Here is a 23,797-nt window from a genome sequence, read left to right as displayed (position 1 = left end):
AAAACAAACCTTGTAGAAATATCTGACTCTGTAAACATTGAGAATTTATAACCTTGTTAAAATTTAAAATGATTCAAAATATAATTTGCATAAAAGACATGCATTTAATTGAAAAACACTATGAATGACATTAGTCACTCATGATTGTAACTTTTAGTAATTCCCTTTAGCAACTTCTAAGAAAATATTTTTTAAATAAGTCCGCTAAATACAAGTGCAAGAAATGTGCTCAGGGCTTAGTTACAATTAGTTCTACATGAAGAGCCCCGTTATCATCTGGAATATCACTCTGCATTTCAAATAATATCCTGAGGTGAAACTAAGCAACATGGGAATTGAATTTCTTTTAAAAATGATCAAACTTTGATATTGATTTTTACTTCATTCTCAGAATAAGGGTCGAAATTTGGTTTGGGAACTTGATTGTATTAATGTAACAGGTATAAGTGAGACATTTATCAAAAACACTAAGCAAAATCTCCAAAAAATATTGCTTTCCCTTTTTTTTTTTTTTTTTTTAATAGGGAGCATTTTCTTTTTTCAAATTTTATTTATTTATTTTATTTATGGCTGTGTTGGGTCTTCGCTTCCGTGCGAGGGCCTTCTCCAGCTGTGGCAAGCGGGGGCCACTCTTCATCGCAGTGCGCGGGCCTCTCACTATCGCGGCCTCTCTTGTTGCGGAGCACAGGCTCCAGACGTGCAGGCTCAGTAATTGTGGCTCACAGGCCCAGTTGCTCCGTGGCATGTGGGATCTTCCCAGACCAGGACTCGAACCCGTGTCCCCTGAATTGGCAAGCAGATTCTCAACCACTGCGCCACCAGGGAAGCCCATTGCTTTCCCTCTTAAGCCAACTTTTGCTAATCTCTGGTTGTTTCTTCAGTCAGCCATTGTTATGGGTCTGTCCTGGTGCTTCTTGGATATATCCTATCTCTGCATCTGAGCTGTCATCTGAGCTGTCACTCTTCAAGCCTCTCTCCCCTACCTTGACTCATTCTTCATACACCTCTGGATATCCTGATATGAATAAACCCATATTCTTTTTTGTTTATTCATATCAAAATGGTCCCAGAATCTTTTTTTTTTTTTTCAAAGTTTGGTTTTTCATTCTTTTTTTTTTTTTTAAACTTCGGGTTTATTTATTTATTTATTTATTTATTTATTTATCTATGGTTGTGTTGGGTCTTCGTTTCTGTGAGAGGGCTTTTTCTAGTTGCGGCAAGTGGGGGCCACTCTTCATCGCGGTGCGCGGGCCTCTCATTATCGCGGCCTCTCTTGTTGCGGAGCACAGGCTCCAGACGCGCAGGCTCAGTAATTGTGGCTCACGGGCCTAGTTGCTCCGCGGCATGTGGGATCTTCCCAGACCAGGGCTCGAACCCGTGTCCCCTGCATTGGCAGCAGATTCTCAACCACTGCGCCACCAGGGAAACCCGGTCCCAGAATCTTGAAGCCTGAGGCTGCACCTGTATTGGGGCTCTCTGCTGTCCTCCCATGGCTGGTCACATAGATTTGAGACCTGACCCCTGGAACCCCAGAAGCTGCTGTACTGGAATCATGTGGGATCAGAGAGTAAGAAAAATCTCAGAGGGACTTCCCTGGTGGCGCAGTGGTTAAGCATCCGCCTGCCAATGCAGGGGACACGGGTTTGAGCCCTGGTCCGGGAAGATCCCACAGGCCACGGAGCAACCAAGCCCGTGTGCCACAACTACTGAGCCTGCACTCTAGAGCCCACGTGCCACAACTACTGAGCCCGTCCACCACAACTACTGAAGCCCGCACGCCTAGAGTCTGTGCTCCACAACAAGAGAAGCCACCATAATGAGAAGCCCGTGGTCCTCAACGAAGAGTAGCCCCCGCTTGCCACAACTAGAGAAAGCCCGCGTGCAGCAACGAAGACCCAACATAGCCAAAAATAAATAAAATAAAATAAATTAATTTAAAAAAAAGAAAAGAAAAATCTCAGAATGCCCAGCATGGGGGAATATACTAAATAATAGGAGAGATTCAATCAGTGGATATTTATTGAGCATGTATCATGTTATAGGCACTGTTCTAGGTGTTTGGAATATGGGTGTAAACAAGAGTAAAACATTTCTGCCCTTCTTCCTGTAAGGACAGTGGCCCAGCATGGTGTGTCAGAGTAACACATGTAACACAGTAAAGAAGGTGTCCAGATGTGGAAGTAGGGGTGGTCCAATGAGGGGTATCAAAGCCTGAGTGCCAAGCATCTATTCCATGGTGTGGCAGTGTTTGGAGATTGGTTACATACAGGCAAATTGATCGAATATATGCATGTGCTAAGGATATGTTTTCAGGATATGAAGGACAATGGGTGCCAGGTTTCTCACTGTCATAGAAGGGAGTTACCAACATGAAAAAGGAAAAAACTAGAATTAACCTTTTGGTGTGGGATTGGAATTGGATGTATTATACGAATTCAATTTAAATAGATAAATATTATGTCAATACACATATCCTCTAGCCCTGGCCATTGATGGGGCCTGGGAACAATGACACTCTAGTGACCAGAGCTTGTTTTTTAAATACCGTTATCCACTATGAGGAATAAGGGCTCTTTGGAGAAATGGCTGATTCCAGGCTGAAGCAGGAAAAGAACAAGGTGAGCCTTAGAATATCTTATGCCAGAAAACAAAAAAGTGCACAAAGAATGATGGGGACATGTCAAAATGATACAGAAACTAGCTTGCAGAGGCTCTAGTGGCCAAATCAGGGACAATGTGAACATCAAAATAAATGATAGTAATGGATTATGACTCATTATAATTTGAATAAAGTAGGAAGCCAGGAGTCCATACTGATATAATAAGTAAATGCATACATTGACATTTTGATGAGGAACAAAATTTCTCGAAGTACCTTACCCTCTCCCAAATACTTCACAGTGGAGGTGACTTGCAGACATCACCTTATTCAAATGATGAATGTGAACACCATCAGTAACAGAATATTTAAAAACTGCATGTCACCTGAAAGGATCCAACGAGAAGAGCACAATCACTTCTGCGGTATCCCTGCCAGAGATGCATAACCTAATCTAATCAAGAGAATATCAGAAAAATCTTAGGTCATTTTACAACATAGCTGGTTTGTGGTCTTCAAAAGGGTTAAAGTCAGCAAAGTCAAGAAAAAAAGTGAAGAAGTGATCTAGATTGAAGGAAACTGAAAAACATAACAACCAAATATAACACATGATTCTGAATTATACCTTTTAATTAAGAAGGACCTATGGGGACAGTTGATGAAATTGAATAGGATCTGATGATTAGGTGGTCCTAATTAGTCAGTGTTAACCTCCTGATTTGGATGATGTTTTGAGGTTATGTAGGAATTACACACAGAAGGATTCAGAGCCACTGGGCATCATGTTGGCAGTGTATTCTCAAACTGTTCAGAAAACATAAAAGGCTGTACTTTACTTGCAAATTTTGGGAAAGATTGAGATTATGTCAATGTCTTTAAAAAGTGGGAAAAACTCTTATTCTTTTGAAAGGTATAATTCAGCAAGAAGAGACAAATAAATGAGTAAGTAAAACATGTCTATCTAATGGTTATAGGCTTGAGCCCGGGGCACTCCCATAGTTAAAAATCAAACAGCAGAGAAACAGCCAGCCAAGAAGGACTGAGAAGGAGCCATCAATGAGGCAGGATGTAAATGAGAAGAAGCTGAGGAAGAAACCAGAAGTATGACAAATGCTGCTGAGAGATCAAGTAAGATGAACAGAAAACAAGTGATCACTAGAACTGGCCCCAAGGCATCATGGAAGGAGTCATGTTGGAGCAGTTTTCAGCTGAGTGAGGATAGCAGTCAGATGAAGAAGAGTTGAAAAGAGAAAGGGAGGTGAGGACGTGGAGTTGGTAAATATAGATATCTCATCCCACAAGTGCTGCTGTAAAAGGAAGCAGAGAATGATGTTGTAGTTGGAGGGTTATGTAGAGAATACAGAGAGTTCTTTGTAAGATGGAAGGTTACCAGGGCAGTTTGTACAGTGACGGGGGTGATCCAGCAAAGAGGGAGAAACTCAGGATGCAGGAAACAGCCTAAATTGGAGTAGTGAGAGGGCTTCGATGACGACTGCATGTGGAGACACTGCCACTGGCAGGAGCAGAGGCCCTTCATCCTAGTAATAAAGGGGAAGGGAGAGACGATGGGCCCAGGGAAAGATGTGACCTCTGTTAATGGTGGTGAGGAGGGGGAGAATTTTGTCTAAGGTTGTGTCTATTCTCAGTGTAATATGAGGCCAGGTCCTCTACTGACAACAGAGAGTGTGGAAGGCCAGTGGTTGGGCATGTGTGCTGGGACTTTGAAATGAGAGAAGTAAATAGTGATAGTCATTTTGGAGAGTGGGGACACCGACACAGAAGGATTGCAGAGAAGTGACTAAGATGACCAGGCAGACTTGAAGGCCCATTTGAGATTTGTGGTTATGAGTTTAAAGTGAGGGGAATTCCCTGACGGTCCAGTGGTTAAGACTCCGCACTTTCACTGCCGAGCGCGCGGGTTCAATCCCTGGTCGGGGAACTAAGATCCCACAAGCCGTGTGGCACGGTCAAAAAAAATAAAAAATAAAAAAATAAAGTGACATCTGTCAGCATGTTTTTGGATTTTTCCAGCAATATGCAGCTGTTTCGGTACAGGTGAGGATGTAGGAAATACTAAGTGTCAGATCATTTTTTTCCGAATATATACATATGTATTTCTTCAGAGATACTAAACGGTTCTAAACAAAGAGCCAGGTATGAATTGCAAAGCTTTTAATGAAAATGTTTGTATTTTTTACAGCACGCAGAATTTCACACCTGTGGTTAATTAGCAATTATTTCAATACTTGAAAACTCATCTGCCTCTGAATTTGTCATAATGCATGAATCTAACTTAATAAAATTAAGGAAAAGCAACAGGTCATCTAATCCCTCTTTATATTCCGTCATGATCAGCAAGATGCATAAATGAGTTCTTTAAAAGGGATAAGATAGATTGATATATAAATTGTGAGTTTATTTTTAAAGCTGTGTAAATGCAACATTTCTAAGAAAACATTTAAATCAAAGGTCACACTTTATGGAAACAAAATTCTTAATTCAGGCTGTTTTTATTTTAGCCACTTGGCATTCTGCTCTTTTTAAAATTTTATATTGCCCAACAAAGAGTGGTTATCTTTTACTGTTTTTGGAGATGACAGAACAGATGAAGGTGTCACATGCCTACACAAGTGGGATTTTGCCTAAGATCAATTTGTTTAAACACATTCTTTGGTTATATTTTTATTGCATATTGGGGAGTACTTACATCATTCAAGATTAAGTCTGGGTTATTTGATTAAGAACTGAATGTACTGGACATATATTTGATAATTAAGATTTTAGACAAATATTCACCAGCATTAGTTCTATTAGCAAACCTAAAAATATTGTAGGCCTAGTATCAAACAGTAAACACATGAGGTAAACATTAAGCCTCTTAGAAGAAAGACCATATGCTCCTGCTTCTGTAAAAACATTATTTGTTTGAAAGAATGGTAGTATGACCTTTCGCTCAACTATTACTTCCTTAATGTGAAAAAGAGACAATGAGCTGAAGAAAGAAAACTCCACAGTTACACTCCGCAACCCTGAACGTAACTCCTGAGATCTTGGTTTTGACAATGATTTCTCCATGCCACCCTGCAGAGAAAGATGAAACAAATGGTAATAAGTTTAAAACATACCTTTGTTGTAATACACATACTTCAAATCCTTTGGGGGAACAAAATAGTTTATCAATACTGAAATACAGGCTACAGATCAATCCAAGTATTAAATGGAGATATGTATACCAAGTACTTCCTGTCTCCCCTCAAGCCTTCACTAGAGCACAGAATGCTGAAGAAGAATGTTGAGTCCCGTGTAGTCCACAACTGCGAAGTACACTCCACATTTACTTAATTACAAAAATAATTTCAAGATATGCCAAGGAGTTCGTAGAGTGCGGAAAATCTTTAAAACTGTAGAAATTGGGACTTCCCTAGTGGTACAGTGGTTGAGAATCCGCCTTCTAATGCAGGGGACGCGGGTTCGAACCCTGGTCAGGGAAGTAAGATCCCGCATGCCGCGGGGCAACTAAGGCCGCGTGGCACAACTACTGAGCCCGAGCGCCACAGCTAGAGAGCCCGTGTGCTCTGAAGCCGGTGTGCCAAAGCTAGAGAGAAGTCCGCGCACGGCAACGAAGAGCCCGCGAGCTGCCACGAGGACCCGACGCAGCCAAAAATAATAAATAAATAAATAAATGTTTTTAAAAAGAAAAAAACTCTAGAAATCCCCTAAAAAAAATTGAGGAGTAAAAGAATAAGATTCTGGGGCTTCCCTGGTGGCGCAGTGGTTGAGAGTCTGCCTGCCGGTGCAGGGGACGCGGGTTCGAGCCCTGGTCTGGGAGGATCCCGCGTGCCGCGGAGCGGCTGGGCCCGTGGGCCACGACTGCTGGGCCTGCGCGTCTGGAGCCTCTGCTCCGCAATGGGAGGGGCCGCGACGGTGAGAGGCCCGCGCACCGCGATGAGGAGTGGCCCCCGCTTGCCTCGCACAGAAACGAAGACCCAACATAGCCATAAATAAATTAATTAATTAATTAAAAAAAAAGAATAAGATTCTGAATCAGTTAACGTAGATGGTTTCTATGTGATACGTTGTTTAGCATATATCTAAAGCTGCAATTTTCAGTTCTCAGTAGCATACGTTGGTCTTTGGAAATGTTCCCTCACTTCTCTCATAACAGTAGGGTAAAACAGCTCTCCCCTTTAACGATTAACACATAGCATGCTCTGTAACAGGAACTAACATAGTGCTGTAGGTCCATTATACTGCAAACACAGAGAAACGAACATAGAAACAAACTCATAGAAAAAGAGGTTGGATTTGTGGTTACCAGAGGTGGAGGTTGTGGGTGGTGTGAGGGGAGGGGATTGGATGAAGGCAGTCAAAGGTACTACAAACTTCCAGTGATAAGTACTAAAGATATAATGTACAACATGATATATATAATTAACACTGCTATATGTTATATACGAAAGTTGTTGAGAGAATAAATCCTGAGACTTTGCATCACACACACAAATTTTTTCTTCTATTTCTTTAATTTTGTATCCATATGAGATAATGGATGTTCACTAAACTTACTGTGATCATCATTTCATGATGTATGTAAGTCAAATCATTATGCTGTACACCTTAAACTTATACAGTGCTGTATGTCAATTACATCTCAATAAAACCGGAAGGGAAAAAAAAAAGCATACCATGCTTTAATGCCTTGTCGATCTTGGACAACCCTCTTTGCACATCGTACAGCTTCAGTGATGTCATCTTCCAGCAACACTGAAAAAGAATTGGTGAGAAATGGAAACAACGCTCATAGAAATTCCATTTTAAGTTTAGGTTCAGCCAGCTTCATTGTCTTAGGCTGAGAAAAGAACAACTAAAATTATTTTTTAAGAGTCCATGTATCTGTGAATGTTGGGGGAAAACTCTTTCTTCATTCCATCCCATTTGGCATGAAATAAAGCATTCTGTTTCTCATTTACCAAAGTCATAGGAAGCTCTGGAATTATTAACAAATATGATAGAAGGTTCTCTTTTTACTAGGCACTGTAAAAAACAAAACAAAACAGAAACAAACCAACAAGCAGAAACCGGTCTAGCACTTTTTTGCTCAGCAATTCTACTACTGGAAATTCACCCTAAAGAAATAATAAGAGATGTACCCAAAGATGTATGTACAAGGTAGCAATTAATAATAGGGGAAAATGGAAACAGCCTAAGTGCTTAACATTAAGAGTTGGATTGATAAATTATAGAATATTTATAAAGTGGAATTCTATTCATCTTTAAAAAATAATATAGATTGGTATTTGTTGACAAAAATAATTTTGTGTAATAAAGAGCAAATTGTAAAGCAGTAAATATAGTACAATTTCATTTTTGTTGAAACACACATTGCTTACATGTTTGTATGTGTGTACGTCATATGTGTATAACATAGCTTTACATTCATATATGTAAGTGATACATATCCTCAAAGAATATATGTATACCCAAAGTTTCCAGTGGTCATACATCTCTGGGTAGTAAGAATTTTTATTCAATGACCACAGATTATTATATAATACAGAATTTTTTTAAAATAAATTAACTGGATACAAAAGCATATTCTAAGACGAATCTTCTCTTTTAATATTTAAAAATTTAACAATATCAATTTTGTAATACTTCTCCAATATTTTATGTACTAAAGATTCCACATGTTATCTCTCTTTTAAAAGGAACTGAATAGAATATTTGTTTCACCCCAATTAAACAAATCCGTAAATTGTTAGAATAACAATGTTTATATAGGAACTATATTTTTTAGAGATACAAACTAAAGAATTTAGAAATGAAATGTCATAGTGTTTCTAATTCACTTTAAAATCACTCAGCAAAAAAAAAAATATGTATATATATATATAATATATACATAAAAGAAGTAAATATGACAAAATGTTTTACTGTTCTAAAGTACATGATGAGCATATTGATGTTTATTATACTAATATACTAATGTTTCTAATTTTCCATATATTTAAAACATTTCATAATAAATAAAAAGCAAAAGCAATTTTTAAAAAAGGACCACACATATTCCTCCTCTTTGGTTAACTACTAATCCTTTCATTTTCCAATAAAGGAGGGTAGATTAGGAAAAAAAAAAAAAAACCACACACCAAATTATCCCTAAACCTCCCCAAACAAGGTAAGTAGGAGGAATGGCATTGTTCTTTTCTTTTCCTTTTTTAAAAATTTTATTTTATTTATTTATTTTTTTAACACCTTTACTGGAGTATAATTGCTTTACAATGGTGTGTTAGTTTCTGCTCTATAACAAAGTAAATCAGCTATGCATATACATATATCCCCATATCCCCTCCCTCTTGCATCTCCCTGCCACCCTCCCTATCCCACCCCTCTAGGTGGTCACAAAGCACCAAGTTGATCTCCCTGTGCTATGTGGCTGCTTCCCACTAGCGATCTATTTTACATTTGGTAGTGTACATATGTCCAATTGGCATTGTTCTTTACAAAGCATCAACAAGTCCAGTTATAATAAAGTGATGTCATTCCAGAAGTTTTTGTATATTAGAAAACAGCAACCTTTTATGATACCAGCTCTTTAATTTCTTCCTTAAGGAATTATGAGAATAATAAAGAGTTTCTAGAAGTTAAGATGGAGTTTTTCTAGGTCCCTGATGAACCCTTCAAGGCCTTTTCATTTGTATTGAATCTCTATTCTTGTAAGTATAACCAGATGGATCCTGTGCCATCACTCAACATTATCTTGTCTTACCGCTGCAGCGTATGTGACAGCCGTTAAATGCTCTTGGGGTTTTGCCATCATTACACCAGTAGCGGCTATTGATTTGAAATATCCCATAATCAGTGCTTTTGTTTCCAGGATTGTAGTTTGTAGCTCGTGTGTTATAACTGCTTTCCCATTTGGCCAAACACACCCCTGAAAAAAACGTATCTTAAGTAATAAACAGCAACACCATATGACTTATAGTTCATAGCATAATTATATAGTTCTATTTAACTAATTCTATTTTACTAACGACTTTATAAAGATGTATTTTACTTGTAAAATATTTTAACACTTTGGTGTTAAAGGGCCCTTAAGAGAATTCTTTTGTTAGCAAATCATTTGGTAATACGAATGAAACAAGGTAACATATTTTTAAAAATATTAAAATAGCTGTTTCTTCCATTGCTATTACCCTTCCTCTGCTCCCATCCCTCAGGTAAGATTCAGCCTAGAATAGGAAAATCAACAGAGTTGTTGAGTGGGTTTGGTAATTAGCAGCAGATGCATATGCTAATGCTTTTTATTAGGAAAAATAAGGATTTTCTGGGAGAAAGAAAATTTCTTATGATACCTAAAGGTGAATTTGGATATCAAATTAGAATCCAGACAACGGGAGTCATAGAATAGGAAAGACTGTGTCATCCATCCGCCCATGTAGCCATTTGCTCATTCATTCAAAAATAGTTATGGAGGGGAAATGTCTGAATTCAATCTGAAAAATTCAGTGATTACATTGACAGATATGGACTAAAATATAAAGTAACTTTTACTTGGGGCACATCTTGAATTCTGTGGAAGAAAATGAAAAATAATCAACTAGAGTAAGAATAATAAAATGTCATTTCATGCTGCATTTCAGGAATCCTTATATAGATATTCATTGAGGGGAAATAGGTTCCTACTGTCCCTGTTTTAAGAATTCAATGTAATTTTTTAAAAACTTTGCTGTTAAAAACCCAACATCATGGTAGGGGGATTACAAATGAAAAAAATACTGCATTACTCAGGCTTGCAGAACCCAAGTTCCAAACTGGAAATGGCTGAAGTCCAACACCAAGGGCTTGATAGACATATCCTCGGTGCACAAATGAATCTTTGAGTCAACCTACATCTGCCAGCTGGCAAATTTAGTGGCACTAGAAGAGTACAACGGGTCCTGGCATGCTTAGAACGGTATAGAATTTGGTCCTCCCATGCCTCAATCCTTCACCTGGTACATCTGATTCTGAAAGAACAAGTTGATGTTTTTAACCATTGTAAGTGTACAAACCATCAAAGGAATAAAAAAGTCCATTCACTCAAAGTCCCTTTCTTACTATTCATCCTCTATGAGTATCTGTTCCACAGCTGGCTAACTATTTGGAAGGATGAAGAAGCGTTAACTTACAGTTTGCCAGGCTGATTCCCTTAAAGCCATCCAATCCAAATCTTTTCAGAGTTCTGGCAAGCTCACACCTCTCAAAGATCTTGCCTTGGACAGCGACAGGAAGGAGGAGAAGCCCCAGAATAAGCACAGCCTTCATGTTGACTGAGAAGCCAGACCTCCAGGCTGACCAGGCTGAGCTGGTCCTGGTATTTAACATCTTATCACTTCCTTCTTCTCCGAGTGGTCTGGCAGCTCCACCCTTTGAGACATGTGGAAAACAGGAACCGTTTATTGGTCCACTGACCTTAAAAGTTTTCTTCCTTATGTTTGAAGAGGGATATTCTGAGGTCCTAAGGATGACCTGCAAGAAAATAATGAAATGACATTGCTTAAAGACATTGCTCAGGAAGAATTGGTATTAGCACTATTGCCAAAAGAGGAACCTCCTCCTATTCTATCATGAATTTCAGCAACTATAAAGGGAAAAAACTGAACATTTTACGTAACTGCAAATGAGCTCCAATCTTTGATTAATATTCATTTTCATTAAATTGTTTTATGTGCCTTCACTATGTTGTCTTCATCTTTTTCACTTAAAATTACTTTATATACTTTCCACAAAAGAACACGACACTCTGTTTGTTGTTTTGATAGTTATATAGCACAACACCATGTTGCTCAGCCAGATTCCTATACTAACTTTTTTGGTTACTATTGTAAACTCTTAATTTATAAATCAATGTTTACTATTATAAATAAGTCTCATGTGAACAACACTCTTAACTCCTTTCTGACAATGCCTTACTTCACATTTCCATGTTAGAACATAAAGGGTCATTATAAAGCAAGGGAACTTTATAGCAAAACCTACAGAAGAATACCAGAATATGTCACCAAAAAATCTTGCCCTTTGGCATGAGAATGATTTTGAGCTGAAAGCAATTGAAAAGAAGCAGATCCAAGACAAGTTCTCTGCCCTCCCCCTATTTTCTTGAAAGCAGAACATAAATTTGTGCAGAAATTAATCACCTACAACCTTAGACACTTAGCCCCAAGACAGCACCAGAGGACTCTACAAAACAACATTTACTGACTAGCTATTATCTTCCATTGGTTTCTTATATATTGATCGTCCCACAATTTGCCACCCTTGGAAGCCTAGTGCTTGTTGCTCCTCTAAAAATATATTGTTCTTTGGTTAAGATGATATGTAAGTCCAAGTTCTAGCCACCTCTTGGAGTTACTCATCCCTGCATTTCTCCTAAGTATATATGAGATATACATGTTAATAAACTTGTTCTCTTGTTAATCTGTCTGTTGTTCCAGAGCCCCAGCCAAAAACCTAAAAGGGTAAAAGGAAACAAATTTTTCCTCCTGTACAGTTTCTGGTGATGGGACAGTAAAAGGCTGGAACACTCCACTCTCCCTAGAGACTATAGTTTAGATATGGGATAACTGACAACAGACCAGCAGAAGGTAAGAATTCTTACCATGTGAGTCTCCCAGATCTCTGTCTGTAGTGCACAGTCAAGAGAGGAGGATAAACATTTCTCCTTGTCCCTTCCTTTCCAAATGCACAGTGGCAGGAGAAAAACATTTGTGAAGATAGATCTTCAACCGTGACTTCTGTGATTTTGTTGTTGGTAATCAACACCTATGGGTATTGATTCTTAGCCTCCCAGAAAGAGTCATGTTTTCCTTTGTCTCTGTCTTTTGTGTCATTTGTCATAAGGATGAAAAACCATAAGATGAGAATCTCCTTTTGTCTCATTTTATGTACTGAGAACTTGGCTTTGTAACCAGTGAGCATATTCCCTCTGGTTTCTGCCACTTGGGGCTGCAGACTGTCTGTCAGGCTTGCATCAGCAGCTAGTCAGCCAGCTAAGAGCCTAAGACATGAAGTGACAGGCAACATTCTCTTTGTCCAACCATGCTGGCTCTCAGGGGAGTTTGTCTTAATAAAGGGTCTCAGTCCATAAGGGGCCTTTATCACCCCTACCTTCATTGCCTTGTTCGTGAGGGAAAAATTCTCATCCCAGTATCCCGTTTCTGGTAACACAGATAAGTAGGTCAGTGATTTTAGGTGTCTCACATTGTGGGAGATAGAGGTTTCTTTGACACCTGTGACAATGAAGATCTTTGCTTTCTTAGGCTATCTCTGGAGTGGCTCTGCATCTTGAGAGGGCTACATTTCTTAGGGGACACCTTTTGTGTCCCTGGTTAAGCCTTGAAATTGGTTTTAGACATAAAAAGACTTACTGGTTTGGAGTCACAATTGAAATAGGTATATTAAAGATTTGGACTTTTACATCTGAAAGGATTTTTAAGAGAGCCCTCATCTTAAACAGATGTCCTACTGGTACCTATGGGAAGATCAGATTAAGAAAGGAAGAAAGGAAGGAAGGAGGGAGGAAGGAAGGAAAGAAGAAAGAAAGAAAGAAAGAAAGAAAGAAAGAAAGAAAGAAAGAAAGAAAGAAAGAAAGAGAAAGAAAGAGAAAGAAAGAGGAAGAAAGAAAGGAAGAAAGAAAGAAAGGAAGAAAGAAAGAAAGGAAAGAAGAAAGAAGAGAGATACAGAGGAATACCTTGGCTAGTGTGAGAAAAAACAAAACACTTCCTTTACAAGATTAGGAGGGGAAGATCAGAGAACAAACGTCAAGAAGTGCAGATGGCACTCAAGCAGGTGTACAACTTACGTAAATATTGATAGCCAGGAAACAGCTTTGATAAAGGTTCAGAAAATGCACTGGAAGAGTTGATTTATTGTCCCTTACTCTGTAAGCAGACCCCGCCAGGTCCAGACCTTCCCCGTATTTTGGGCTGGCACTACAAAAAAAAAAAAAAAAAAAAAAAAAAAAAAAAATCACTGAACTATCCTATCTTACCGTTAAAGAAAAGAGAAACATTACAGTAATTATCCTAGATTTCTGATAATAGGCAAATATGCCCGAGTTCCTTCTTAGATAAAACCTATAATCCTTTCTCAGTCCCTTGGAAATATTGATCTTACCATATCTTTGAAATGTAAGCATCCAAAGAGACAATTGTGGGGACTTCCCTGGTGGCGCAATGGTTAAGAATCCGCCTGCCAATGCAGGGGACAAAGGTTCAAGCCCTGGTCCGGGAAGATCCCACATGCCACGGAGCAACTAAGCCTGTGCACCACAACTACTGAGCCTGCGGTCTAGAGCCCGCGAGCCACAACTACTGAGTCCACGTGCCACAACTACGAAAGCCTGCGTGCCTAGAGTCCGTGCTCCGCAACAAGAGAAGCCACCACAGTGAGAAGCCCGTGCACCTCAATGAAGAGTAGCCCCCGCTAGCTGCAACTAGAGAAAGCCCGCGCGCAACAAAGACCCAATGCAGCCAAAAATAAATAAATAAATGAATTTATTAAAAATAAAAAATAAAAAAATAACAAAGATTATTGTTGGCTAAAGCAACCATGGGACTGGAAAAAAAAAAGAGAGAGAGAGAGTTTTAAAAACAAACTGCTATTTGATATTTCCATAAGCTCCCTTGCCCCAAATTTTGTCCACAGCCTCCATAAGATCACGTATTAAAGACAAGTAAAAATCTTAAAAGTCTTTTCCACAAATATTGGTAAAAGCTTCAGCCATCTGAGCAGGTAAACTTAACTTGTTCAATCTACCAGAAACACCATTTAGATCCAACTATTCTTTTATAAGCTAGTGAGTTTTGTACTACTGTACCTGATATGTGGCTAACATTTTTAAATGAAATCTGTAAGATCTGTTTGCATCTGTCTATGTGTCTATGTATATCTATACATGTATGTTATGTATATGTTATATTTTTCTCCCTCTGGATAGTATTCCTAAAAACTTGTGAAAGAGCTCTATTTAATTGGCTTAAAGAAAATACAAGCACTTATATAAATTAAGACTAGTCAAATAAGTTTATGTTATCTCTACTAGATGCTTGAGATTATAAAATTATAAATGTAACCTAAGGAAATAAAGTTACAATAAAAACGATTTTCTTAATGTATGTCAACATGGTAGGGGGAAAAAAAATCCATGTTTAAATGTTTAGGTTCTTTGCTTCTGTGATTTTTGCTACTTGCCTAGTTTGTCAACAACAAAAATAACTTAAAATGATGGTTAACTTTTCATATCTCATGAAATTTTCATGGCAACTCAAGAATAATTGTTAAGAACACATGAATTAAATGGATGTAAGTGGGAGAAAAGTTTGTAAATGAATTTTGCAACAATCATTATGTTCTATAAAATATGTCTGCTTAAAAGTAGTCTCCAAAATCTTTTCATAACCTTAACTGTAAATGATGGATATTCATTGAATATCTAGATAATTTCCAAATAAGAGAAAATACTGAAACATTAATTGCCAAACATAGGTTAAGGTTATCTGCTTTTGACTTCTTATTACAGAGAAACTAAAGATATTTGGGTCTGTTAATAACATGTTCTTTTTGCCACTTAAAAAAATTGTACTATAAAAAGGCATATGTCTCTAGAAATTACAAAATGATGTATTCTTGGGAGTTCCCTGGCAATCCAGTGCTTAGGACTTGGTGCATTCATTGCCGAGGCCCAGGTTCAATCCCTGGTTGGGGAACTAAGATCCCACAAGTTGTGCAGTGCTGCCAAAAAATAAATAAATAAATAAAAAGTAAAAGGAGCAAATAAGATAGAAGATGTGGGTTCTAGGAAACAGGGTTCTAATACAGGAAAGAGGAGAAGGGAAATTATAGAGATGAAGGGAGAAATGTCCCTGTGGACTCCCTGGGGAAAACCAGAAGAGATGGCCTGGAATGTCTGAACCTATTGAAGGGAGTTTGACAACTCTGGCTGAGACTTTGGGTAATGAATTAATACATGAATAAGTACATGGAAAACTAAGCAAACAGAAAAGTAAGGCAATTATTAACTCCAAGGAAACCAAAAAACTTAAGAAGAGAAATACAACCAAATTATACCATCAAATTATACTCATCTGTGAGTGTTTGTGCATGCTTATAAAGGGGAACAACAAGGCAAGGGGAGCTGAGAGAGAGCTAAATCTTCATCTTCCTTGGTGGAAATAAACAGAAAATGTCTATGACTGAAAATCAAAACTGAGAAGAATAATCATGCTCTTGAGATATATGGCTGTAATACTAGAATATAGCTAAGGAAGCTAAAAATAGCTAAATAAGTTGAAAGGGATTATTACCTCTAGTGTTGGGAACTGGATGAGAAAGGTTAGGGCTATTTTTCATCATTAAACTTATAACACTTTATTTGACTTTAAAAATATATACATGTATTTTATGATTAAAAAATGTTTAAAAATGTATTATGTAAGAAAAAGAACTAAAAGACATACACCAGAATGTATACAGTGGTTATTTATAAATACTCTTCAGAATTTTTACTCAATTTGTATATTTTGGCATTTTTCAAGTTTTCTTCTTTCTGCATATATTACTTTTGCAATTAGCAAAATAATAAATAATTACACACACAGAGAGGAATGTGCAGAATCACTAAAAAAAAGGATGATTATTTTGAAGTCCTCGACATCCCTCTATGTATATGAACTCAGCCATATTTGTAGAAATATTCTGCCATTTAACTTTAAAATTATCTTTCTCCTATACAGCTCTTCTGTACACAGATCAGTGGTCTCTTAAGCTTCAATGGAAAGGAGTTAAATATTAATTTTCACTGAGCTTCATGAGCCGCATTAAAATGGCATATAAGCTATATAAAAAGAAACGTGAGAGAGTATCTTGGAACAATGCTGTTTTGGTAGGATCATTTTTATTGTATAGTTAATTTTTTTTAAAGGCTAAAAAATACTCTTACAAGAATAGAATTTATATTCCTTGGAATAAAGCACAAGTTGCCAAGCTCCTGGAACACTATGTCCCATCCAGGTTTTTTCTTTGGGAGACTATATCATTGAAGGAGGATAAACTGGGGAGGAGACTCCCTGAGGCCAGGGGTATTGAGGAGGCAAATTTGGCCAGATCTAAGATGATAGTGGTAGCAGGCTTAAAAAGTGGCAGGGCTCTGCATCCCACTCCCGTGGGGGGCCCAGAGCAATGGCAAGAGGTCTCTTGGATGGCATGTAGTTGCTGGGGAAATTGAACACAAATTGCCCTGCCTTGGGAACTGATGAAGCTTTGAAAAGGAGCTTCTGCCTGCAAATGAACCACGTCAGCTTGGGTAATAACCACCGTATGAACATCTCAGTGATGGACCAAAACTCTAAGGTCTTCCTCAAGTTTTCTGGATTTTGTAGTTTCTTGAGATGCTTGGAAGCTCCTGGGCAGGGGATTAGCTAAAGAAGTTTAAAAAGACTTATCACTGACTCACCATTTGGGGAAGTGGGGCTTAGAGACAAATTTTGTTTGATCTAGAAAAATAAAGCAAAGTGGTGTTTCTCACACCCATTTATGGTATAGCAAATTTATACCCACTGCACTATTTGATCTACACTTACCTGCTCTGAATGGGATTGGAGAGTGGGAAGTGAGATGGTTGTTGGGAGCCCTAGAGATGAAACTATTTTCCTGAAAATGGCTCTTTGGTTCCATGATTCAGGTCACCATTAACTCTGGAGGTAAGCCTAGGTGTTTCAGTTTTCAGTGACTCAGACCATACGGACAGACCACTCTGTCTTGATAATCTTGTTTTGCTATCATCTATCCCATCATTTTTTTTGTTGTCGTTCCTACAATCCTGTTTTTCTCTATTAGCACAAAATTAAAATCTATTTGTGTCAGTATATGAGGGACATGAAAAACTGTATGAAAATAGGATAACCTCAGAAAGTAACTGACAGTGGTAAATCAAAATTGTCTGTATTAATGAAAAGAGGCATTGGCATGAGTTTTGTCAAAAGGTATAAATAATCACTTGTTAGTGAAGCAGTGCCATTTTCTTGAAGCCATTATGGACCTTGGGAGACCACGGTCAGGGCAGCTGCACTCACTGCATTCTCCAGCTGATGCCGTCCTTGTGTAGTTTGGCTCAGGGGTGCAGAGGACCTAGTCTCATCTCTGCTGTGGCAGCATGGCTGCTAGGAGAATTTGGAGGGGTGGGGCAGTTGGGAGGGCTGTGGCGGGGAACACCGCTGGGCTCTCTGGGGGAGCCCACATGTTGAAAGGTTAAGGTGGAGTAAATTCTTCTTCAACTAATGTAGCGTGTAACAGCCTTGTGAAACAGGACCAGCACACAGCTGCTCCCAGCAAGTCCAGCAGCCTGGCCACAGGTCAGAGTGGCTCCCTGTGGGGACATTCCCTGACTTAGGAGCAGTGCTTGACCCCAATCCAAAGGTGGCATTTTGTTGGCCCCTCAGGTATATGGGTCATTGACAAATGGTAAATGGTTTGGGTTTGCCTAATCCAGACCACTGTATTTTTTTCCTCAAGGATTAGTGACCACTTTCTCTTCTTTTAGCTCTCGATATCCCTGTAATTTAAGTTCCCACTCTTTGCAAAATTGATCAAACAAGATAATTTCCTGTGTTCCCTGACACCATCCAAATTCCAGAAATCATCTAACTTCTGTACTTAATTTTCTCTATGGTCTTGCTGTTTTTGTGTTTTGAGTCAGGTAATTGGTTCATACCGAGAAAAAATAATACTATTTAACATACACAAGAGAAATTATTTCTACTATGGTAGCAATACTGTGCTGTAAGAGTCTCTAGTTACTGTGCTCTAGCACAGAGCCACAAGTTACTGACCCATCAATTGATCATTAAGCCTAAAAAACAGTACTAGCCTAGTAATCTGCCATGTACTTTACTGCTAGTCATAGAGGAGATTTTACCATTCCTGACACTTGCCATGTACTCACTCTCTTCTCTGTCTTCATTCCTGCTGTTTCCTCAGTGTACTATGTAGACAATGAAAGAAATGTTAGGATATCTGGTGGCAAAGAGAAAGTTGGAGGGGTGAGCAGGACCAGACCTGGAAGCTTAATCCCCAAAACTGTGAGATTTAGCCCTTAATCCCAAAGACAATGGGAAACTATTCATGAGTATTAAACTGGAGAGTAACTGGATCAAAATCGTAACAAAACAAAACACTCTAGATTGGATTCAGGGACCGCTGCTAGAAAACTGGCAAGTAATCCAGATGGCAGACGAAGGTGGGGGTGGGTAACAGAGAGAACTGGGAGGGTTTCAGAGATATTTAGGAGGTTTGAATAATCAGGATTAGAGATTATCCAGACCAGTTCGAGATACAGGGGAAAAGGAAAGGTAAATAATACTAGCTTTTGTTTATCAAATGCTTATGAAGTGTTAACCACTTAATAAGCATTACTTATAGTTCTTACAGGGGTCTTAAAGGTAGGTATTATATCTATTTTACAGATGAAAAAATATGTGTCCCAGAGAAGAAAAGCCTCTTGCCCAAAGACATATAGCTAGTGAGTGGAAGAGCTTGGATTTGGATTCAGGTCAGTTCCATGGTCTTTTCAGTCTACCACATTACCTTGTAAAAGTTGAAGTGAATGGGAAGAAATACTACCGCGACCCAATTCTCACCCTTTGACACACTATAACTCCTTTGTCTACCTCCTGTCTGATTTTAGTTCCCAATACAGTTGTGCAAGCCCATTTTATGTATTTATTTTAAAAGTGTGATTTTTCTCTAAGAGGTTGATCTAACACCAGGCAATGCCATGGAACAGTTAAGAGACTATTTAAAAATCAATATTCTTGATATGTGAACAACTGATAATTGTGGCAAGCTTTTGATTTCTTTGTGAATACTTTCTTTGTACTATTACTTCTGTTATCATTATGCAATCAGAACTTAGGCTGGATCTCATTTCACTTCCCCTTTTCACATTATGAACAAGTATTTCCCTTCCCACAATTGGTTGGGTTACAAAATCCTTTACCAGTTTACACAACAATTGGGCATTCATCATTGAGAAATTATAATGAAATAGGTAACTGACTTTTCAAACATGTGATAAAACAGTCTTGTTTACAAAGAGATGGAAATGCTCCCACTTTAGTTTCCTCTTTCCAGAAGAGTATTCTGATTTCATTTCTCTATTAAGTATGACTTTTGGGTTTCAGGTTTGTTTGATCTTTTTATTTGTGCCAGTGCAACTGCATAATCATTAAACTTCTTTCATTGAACTAGAAAACAACGATCTCAATCTGTACATTAGCTCTGGTAACATCACAAAATGTTGGAGGAGGAGAGAAGAAATTGTTGCAAATTGGGGAATAAGGTCATGTATTTGGGTTGTATTTTCCCCCCTCTCGACAAACAAACATTTTATTGCTACCCTTAGCAAGCAAATAAGATAATATGCTTAACTTCTTATTAACAACAATTTATATGTACACATTTAATTGGAGATGGTGTTGTTCTCCCTTTGACATCACTAAGTTGTTTAAGGTGCAGCCACACATTTTCTCCCCCAATCCCCCATCTCAGGTCAATAACATACCTCTGTGAGGTGGCTGGTTTGCTGGCATGGGAGTGGTTTATTTCCAACTCAGTCAGAAAGGAACTGAACTCACAAACATAGCACCATTTACACACAGGTCTCACAATGAACTGACCCAAAGATGATGAGGGCTAGTGTCAGTGCCTTACACATTTATTTTGGAAAATAGTTTCTTTGACTGCCGATTCAAAATGATTTTCAATTAAAGAGTAACTTAGTAAATTAGAAATACTATACAAATATAGAATGGTAAATTCTAACCTGCTAAAAAAAAAATGAATGGATGTTTTAACATCTAGGAAGTTAAGATAATTTTCAGTTTCCTCATAAGAATACTATCTTCTAAAATGGAAAAGTTTACATACACACATATACATACACACATGACTACTAATTTTTGTGAAAAATAATAGGAATAAAATAAACCTAAATACAGAAAAACTACACTTAAAATATCTTCCTCATGTAAGAAATTCAATTCACTGCAAGTCAAATATCCTCAATGTACTCTGGCATGTGAAATCTAGTTTAGATCTGAATTTTGTGACAGGACTACTGACATGTCTTTCTAAGTAGTCTCCTTATGTCCAGTTTTTCTTCCCTCCAACCTACTTTGCATCCAGAGCATGCCAACCCTGAACTCAGAGGACTCAGTTTATAACACACATATGTCAATCACATGTCATCTATGACTTTATTGTCTATTTTGTGGTTTGCTGTCATATTGTCCTCATATTCATCATGATGAGCTCTTTGAGGACTTATGCTCCTTTAAGGTTTCTCCTCTGCCGTCTCAGAAAGAAGCACACTTGTGTGTACAGTGTAGACATTCAACAAAATTGGTAAATTCCCTGTATAAAAAATGCATTCCACCTACAATTAAGGTGTTATTCTTCTCTCTTGACTACCTGTGTTAAAACAGTGTTTTGATATTACAAATGATGCAAGGAAATAATACAAACTTACAAATAAAAACCAACCACAAACTACATAAGGATGTGCTTCTCCAACATGAGAAAACAATTACAAAAAGGTAACCTAGAATTTTAAAGAAAGAATCATTTTTTTATAAAGAGTTAACTCAGGCCTCTGGAATAAATTAGAAATAAGACAATAAGTTTGAGACACAGGATTCCTCATGCCAATATATGTAAAATTTTTTGAAGGTATTATTCAACGCTTCACTAAAGTTAGTAAGGGAAAAAAATTTCTACTTCAATTGTCAAGAAATTATACATGAATAATTGTATTATGGAAGAAGGTTCTGTGTACATTTGGTTGTAAGTTTAGGAATTTGTCCATTAATTAATTCAATAAATAATGAAAGTTGATTGATTGGATACTTTCTATTTTAGAGGCACCACGTTAATGCTGAGGATACCAAGGTGAAAAGGCATGACTGTTTTCCTCTATAGGACATGCAAACCAATGGTTACAACCCAATATATACTTGCTTTATTGTTGGTCTGCACAGAGGGCTGATGGAGCACAGAGGGGACCTGAAGTCAGTGGGGAAGAGACAGTGAAGGCTTCACAGCATTTCAGCTGGATGAGAACTGGAGGGAGAATAGGATTTTGTATGGTGGGCAACTGGGGTAGGAGACTTGTGATAGGAACTTCCCATGTCTGGTTCTCTTCCTTCCAGGCACAGGGGAGGATTATACTTCCCTACACCCTTGAATTTAGGGAGAGCTATGTAACTAATTCTGGGCAATGAGCTATGGGTAGAAATGATGTGAGTCATTTCTAAACTGAAACATTTAAGTGCTAGTGCAAAACACTCCAGTACTTTTCTATCTGCCTTGGCAGCTGGTGAAGTTGTATGTGTCAGAAGGTGTAGCTACCTGTTGGTAAAACCTCTGTCAGCCCGGGTGCCTGAGTGACTGTGTGGAACAGAACCACTTGCTGAACTATGATAGACATTGTGGCATGAACAAGAAATAAACTGTGTGTTTAGCCATGGAAATTCTGGGAGTGTTTTCATCATTTCAGATGGAGGTAAAACAATTTTAAAAACAAAGGAAAGGGAGGGAGCTGCTGTCACCATGTTGTTGGTCGTCGCCCGCTCGGGCCCTTTCGCGCCCGTCCTGTCGGCCACTAGTGCAGGCCGCGGTGCACGCCACCTCGGAGTCGCCAGTGCTGGATGTGAAGCAGTCCTTCTTGTGCTGGGAGTCGCCGAATGGCCAGGCTGCGCAGGCAGGCCTTTGGTCGCCTCCGTGGGCCTCAATGTCCCTGCTTCTGTTCGTTATTCCCATATGAACATCAAAGTGCCTGACTTCTCTATCATTGCGCTCAAGTGTTAGATAGTACAAAGTCTTCAAAAGAGAGCAGTGAGGCTAGAAAAGGTTTCTCCTATTTGTTAACTGCAACAACTACTGTGGGTGTCGCGTATGCTGCCAAGAATGTCGTTTCTCAGTTCGTTTCCAGCATGAGTGCTTCTGCTGATGTGTTGGCCATGTCCAAAACTGGAATCAAGTTATCCGATCTTCCAGAGGGCAAGAACATGGCTTTCAAATGGAGAGGCCAACCCCTGTTTGTGCGCCATAGAACCAAGAAGGAAATTGACCAGAAAGCTGCAGTTGAAGTACTCCAGTTGAGGGACTCACAGCATGATTTAAAACGAGTAAAGAAACCTGAATGGTTTGTCTTGATAGGTGTGTGCACTCATCTTGGTTGTGTACTCATTGCAAATGCAGGAGATTTTGGTGGTTATTATTGCCCTTGCCGTGGGTCACACTATGATGCATCTGGCAGGATCAGGAAGGGGTCTGCACCTCTCAACCTTGAAGTTCCCTCATATGAGTTCACCAGTGATGATATAGTGATTGTTGGTTAGAGACCTGGACTCAAGTCATAGGCTTCTTTCAGTCTTCGTGTCACCTCAGAAGAGTTACTTGAGAACAAGCCTTCTGTACTTCCAATTAGTTGATTTGAAATATTTAAGAATTGCTAATAATGTGTTTGCAAACATGTGAAGTAAATTGAATTTCATGTTGAATACTTTCAAGCATTCACCTAATAAAGCCACTGTTAAACACTGTTATGCTCAAAGACTTCAAAGGTGCAGTGTCTTTGAGAGTTAATTCTAATTAAAAATTACAGACTGGTGTACGGAGAGAAAAAAAAGAAAATAACAAAGGAAAGGGAGAATAGACAAATCTCCCATGCCAAAGTATTCCAAAAAATTTACGTAGATACTCTGCCCTCAAGGAAGTGGTGTGTAACTAACCACTCCTTAAGTGTGGGCTGTGCATAGTGACTTTCTTCCCAAGAATATAGCATGGAAAGGAGCAAAAAGAGTAATTTTACTGCAGAGAAACCTGACAAATGCTACTTCAGCCAGTGGATCAAGGTTAATATCAACAGTAATAAGTTATGTTGATAGTATGTATCCTAGATACCAAGTGATGAAAATGGTATCTGTGGTCTCCCTCCCCAAGACACATAATCCTTGCCTAGCCATGAGAAAAACATCAAGACAAATCCCAGTTAAGCATTGTTCTACAAAATACCCCATCAGTGCCCCTCAAAACTGTCAAGGTCATCAAAAACAAGCAAAGTCTGAGAAACTATTAGAGCTAAGAGGAGCCAAAAGAACC

At 38.5% G+C, this 23,797-nt stretch overlaps 1 protein-coding gene and 1 pseudogene across 1 annotated transcript; one reads left to right on the top strand and one right to left on the bottom strand.

Annotated features, from left to right (window-relative positions):
- Positions 1–4,769: 4,769 nt before the first annotated feature.
- Positions 4,770–11,069, bottom strand: LYZ (lysozyme). The gene is made up of 4 exons (XM_036867368.1): positions 10,771–11,069; positions 9,369–9,533; positions 7,285–7,363; positions 4,770–5,680 (listed from the first exon to the last, which is right to left on the bottom strand). The coding sequence occupies exons 1-4, from the start codon at positions 10,964–10,966 to the stop codon at positions 5,614–5,616; spliced, it is 507 nt and encodes a 168-aa protein (XP_036723263.1). The 5' UTR covers positions 10,967–11,069; the 3' UTR covers positions 4,770–5,613.
- Positions 11,070–22,243: 11,174 nt separating this feature from the next.
- LOC118902525 lies at positions 22,244–23,238 on the top strand (annotated as a pseudogene).
- Positions 23,239–23,797: the final 559 nt, after the last annotated feature.

Source organism: Balaenoptera musculus, chromosome 10, assembly GCF_009873245.2.
Source record: "Balaenoptera musculus isolate JJ_BM4_2016_0621 chromosome 10, mBalMus1.pri.v3, whole genome shotgun sequence".
In the NCBI taxonomy this organism is placed as follows: domain Eukaryota; kingdom Metazoa; phylum Chordata; class Mammalia; order Artiodactyla; family Balaenopteridae; genus Balaenoptera; species Balaenoptera musculus.
This window is presented reverse-complemented; position numbering and strand designations above follow the sequence as displayed.

What these genes read in the sequence shown, in the direction of transcription:
- LYZ (XM_036867368.1), bottom strand. Translation starts at nt 10,966, where the DNA reads ATGTTAAATACCAGGACCAGCTCAGCCTGGTCAGCCTGGAGGTCTGGC. An exon ending in GGGAATCAGCCTGGCAAACT is followed by an intron (nt 9,534 to 10,770) that starts GTAAGTTAACGC and finishes CGTTTTTTTCAG; the next exon opens with GGGTGTGTTTGGCCAAATGG. An exon ending in CGACAAGGCATTAAAGCATG is followed by an intron (nt 5,681 to 7,284) that starts GTATGCTTTTTT and finishes CTTTCTCTGCAG; the next exon opens with GGTGGCATGGAGAAATCATT.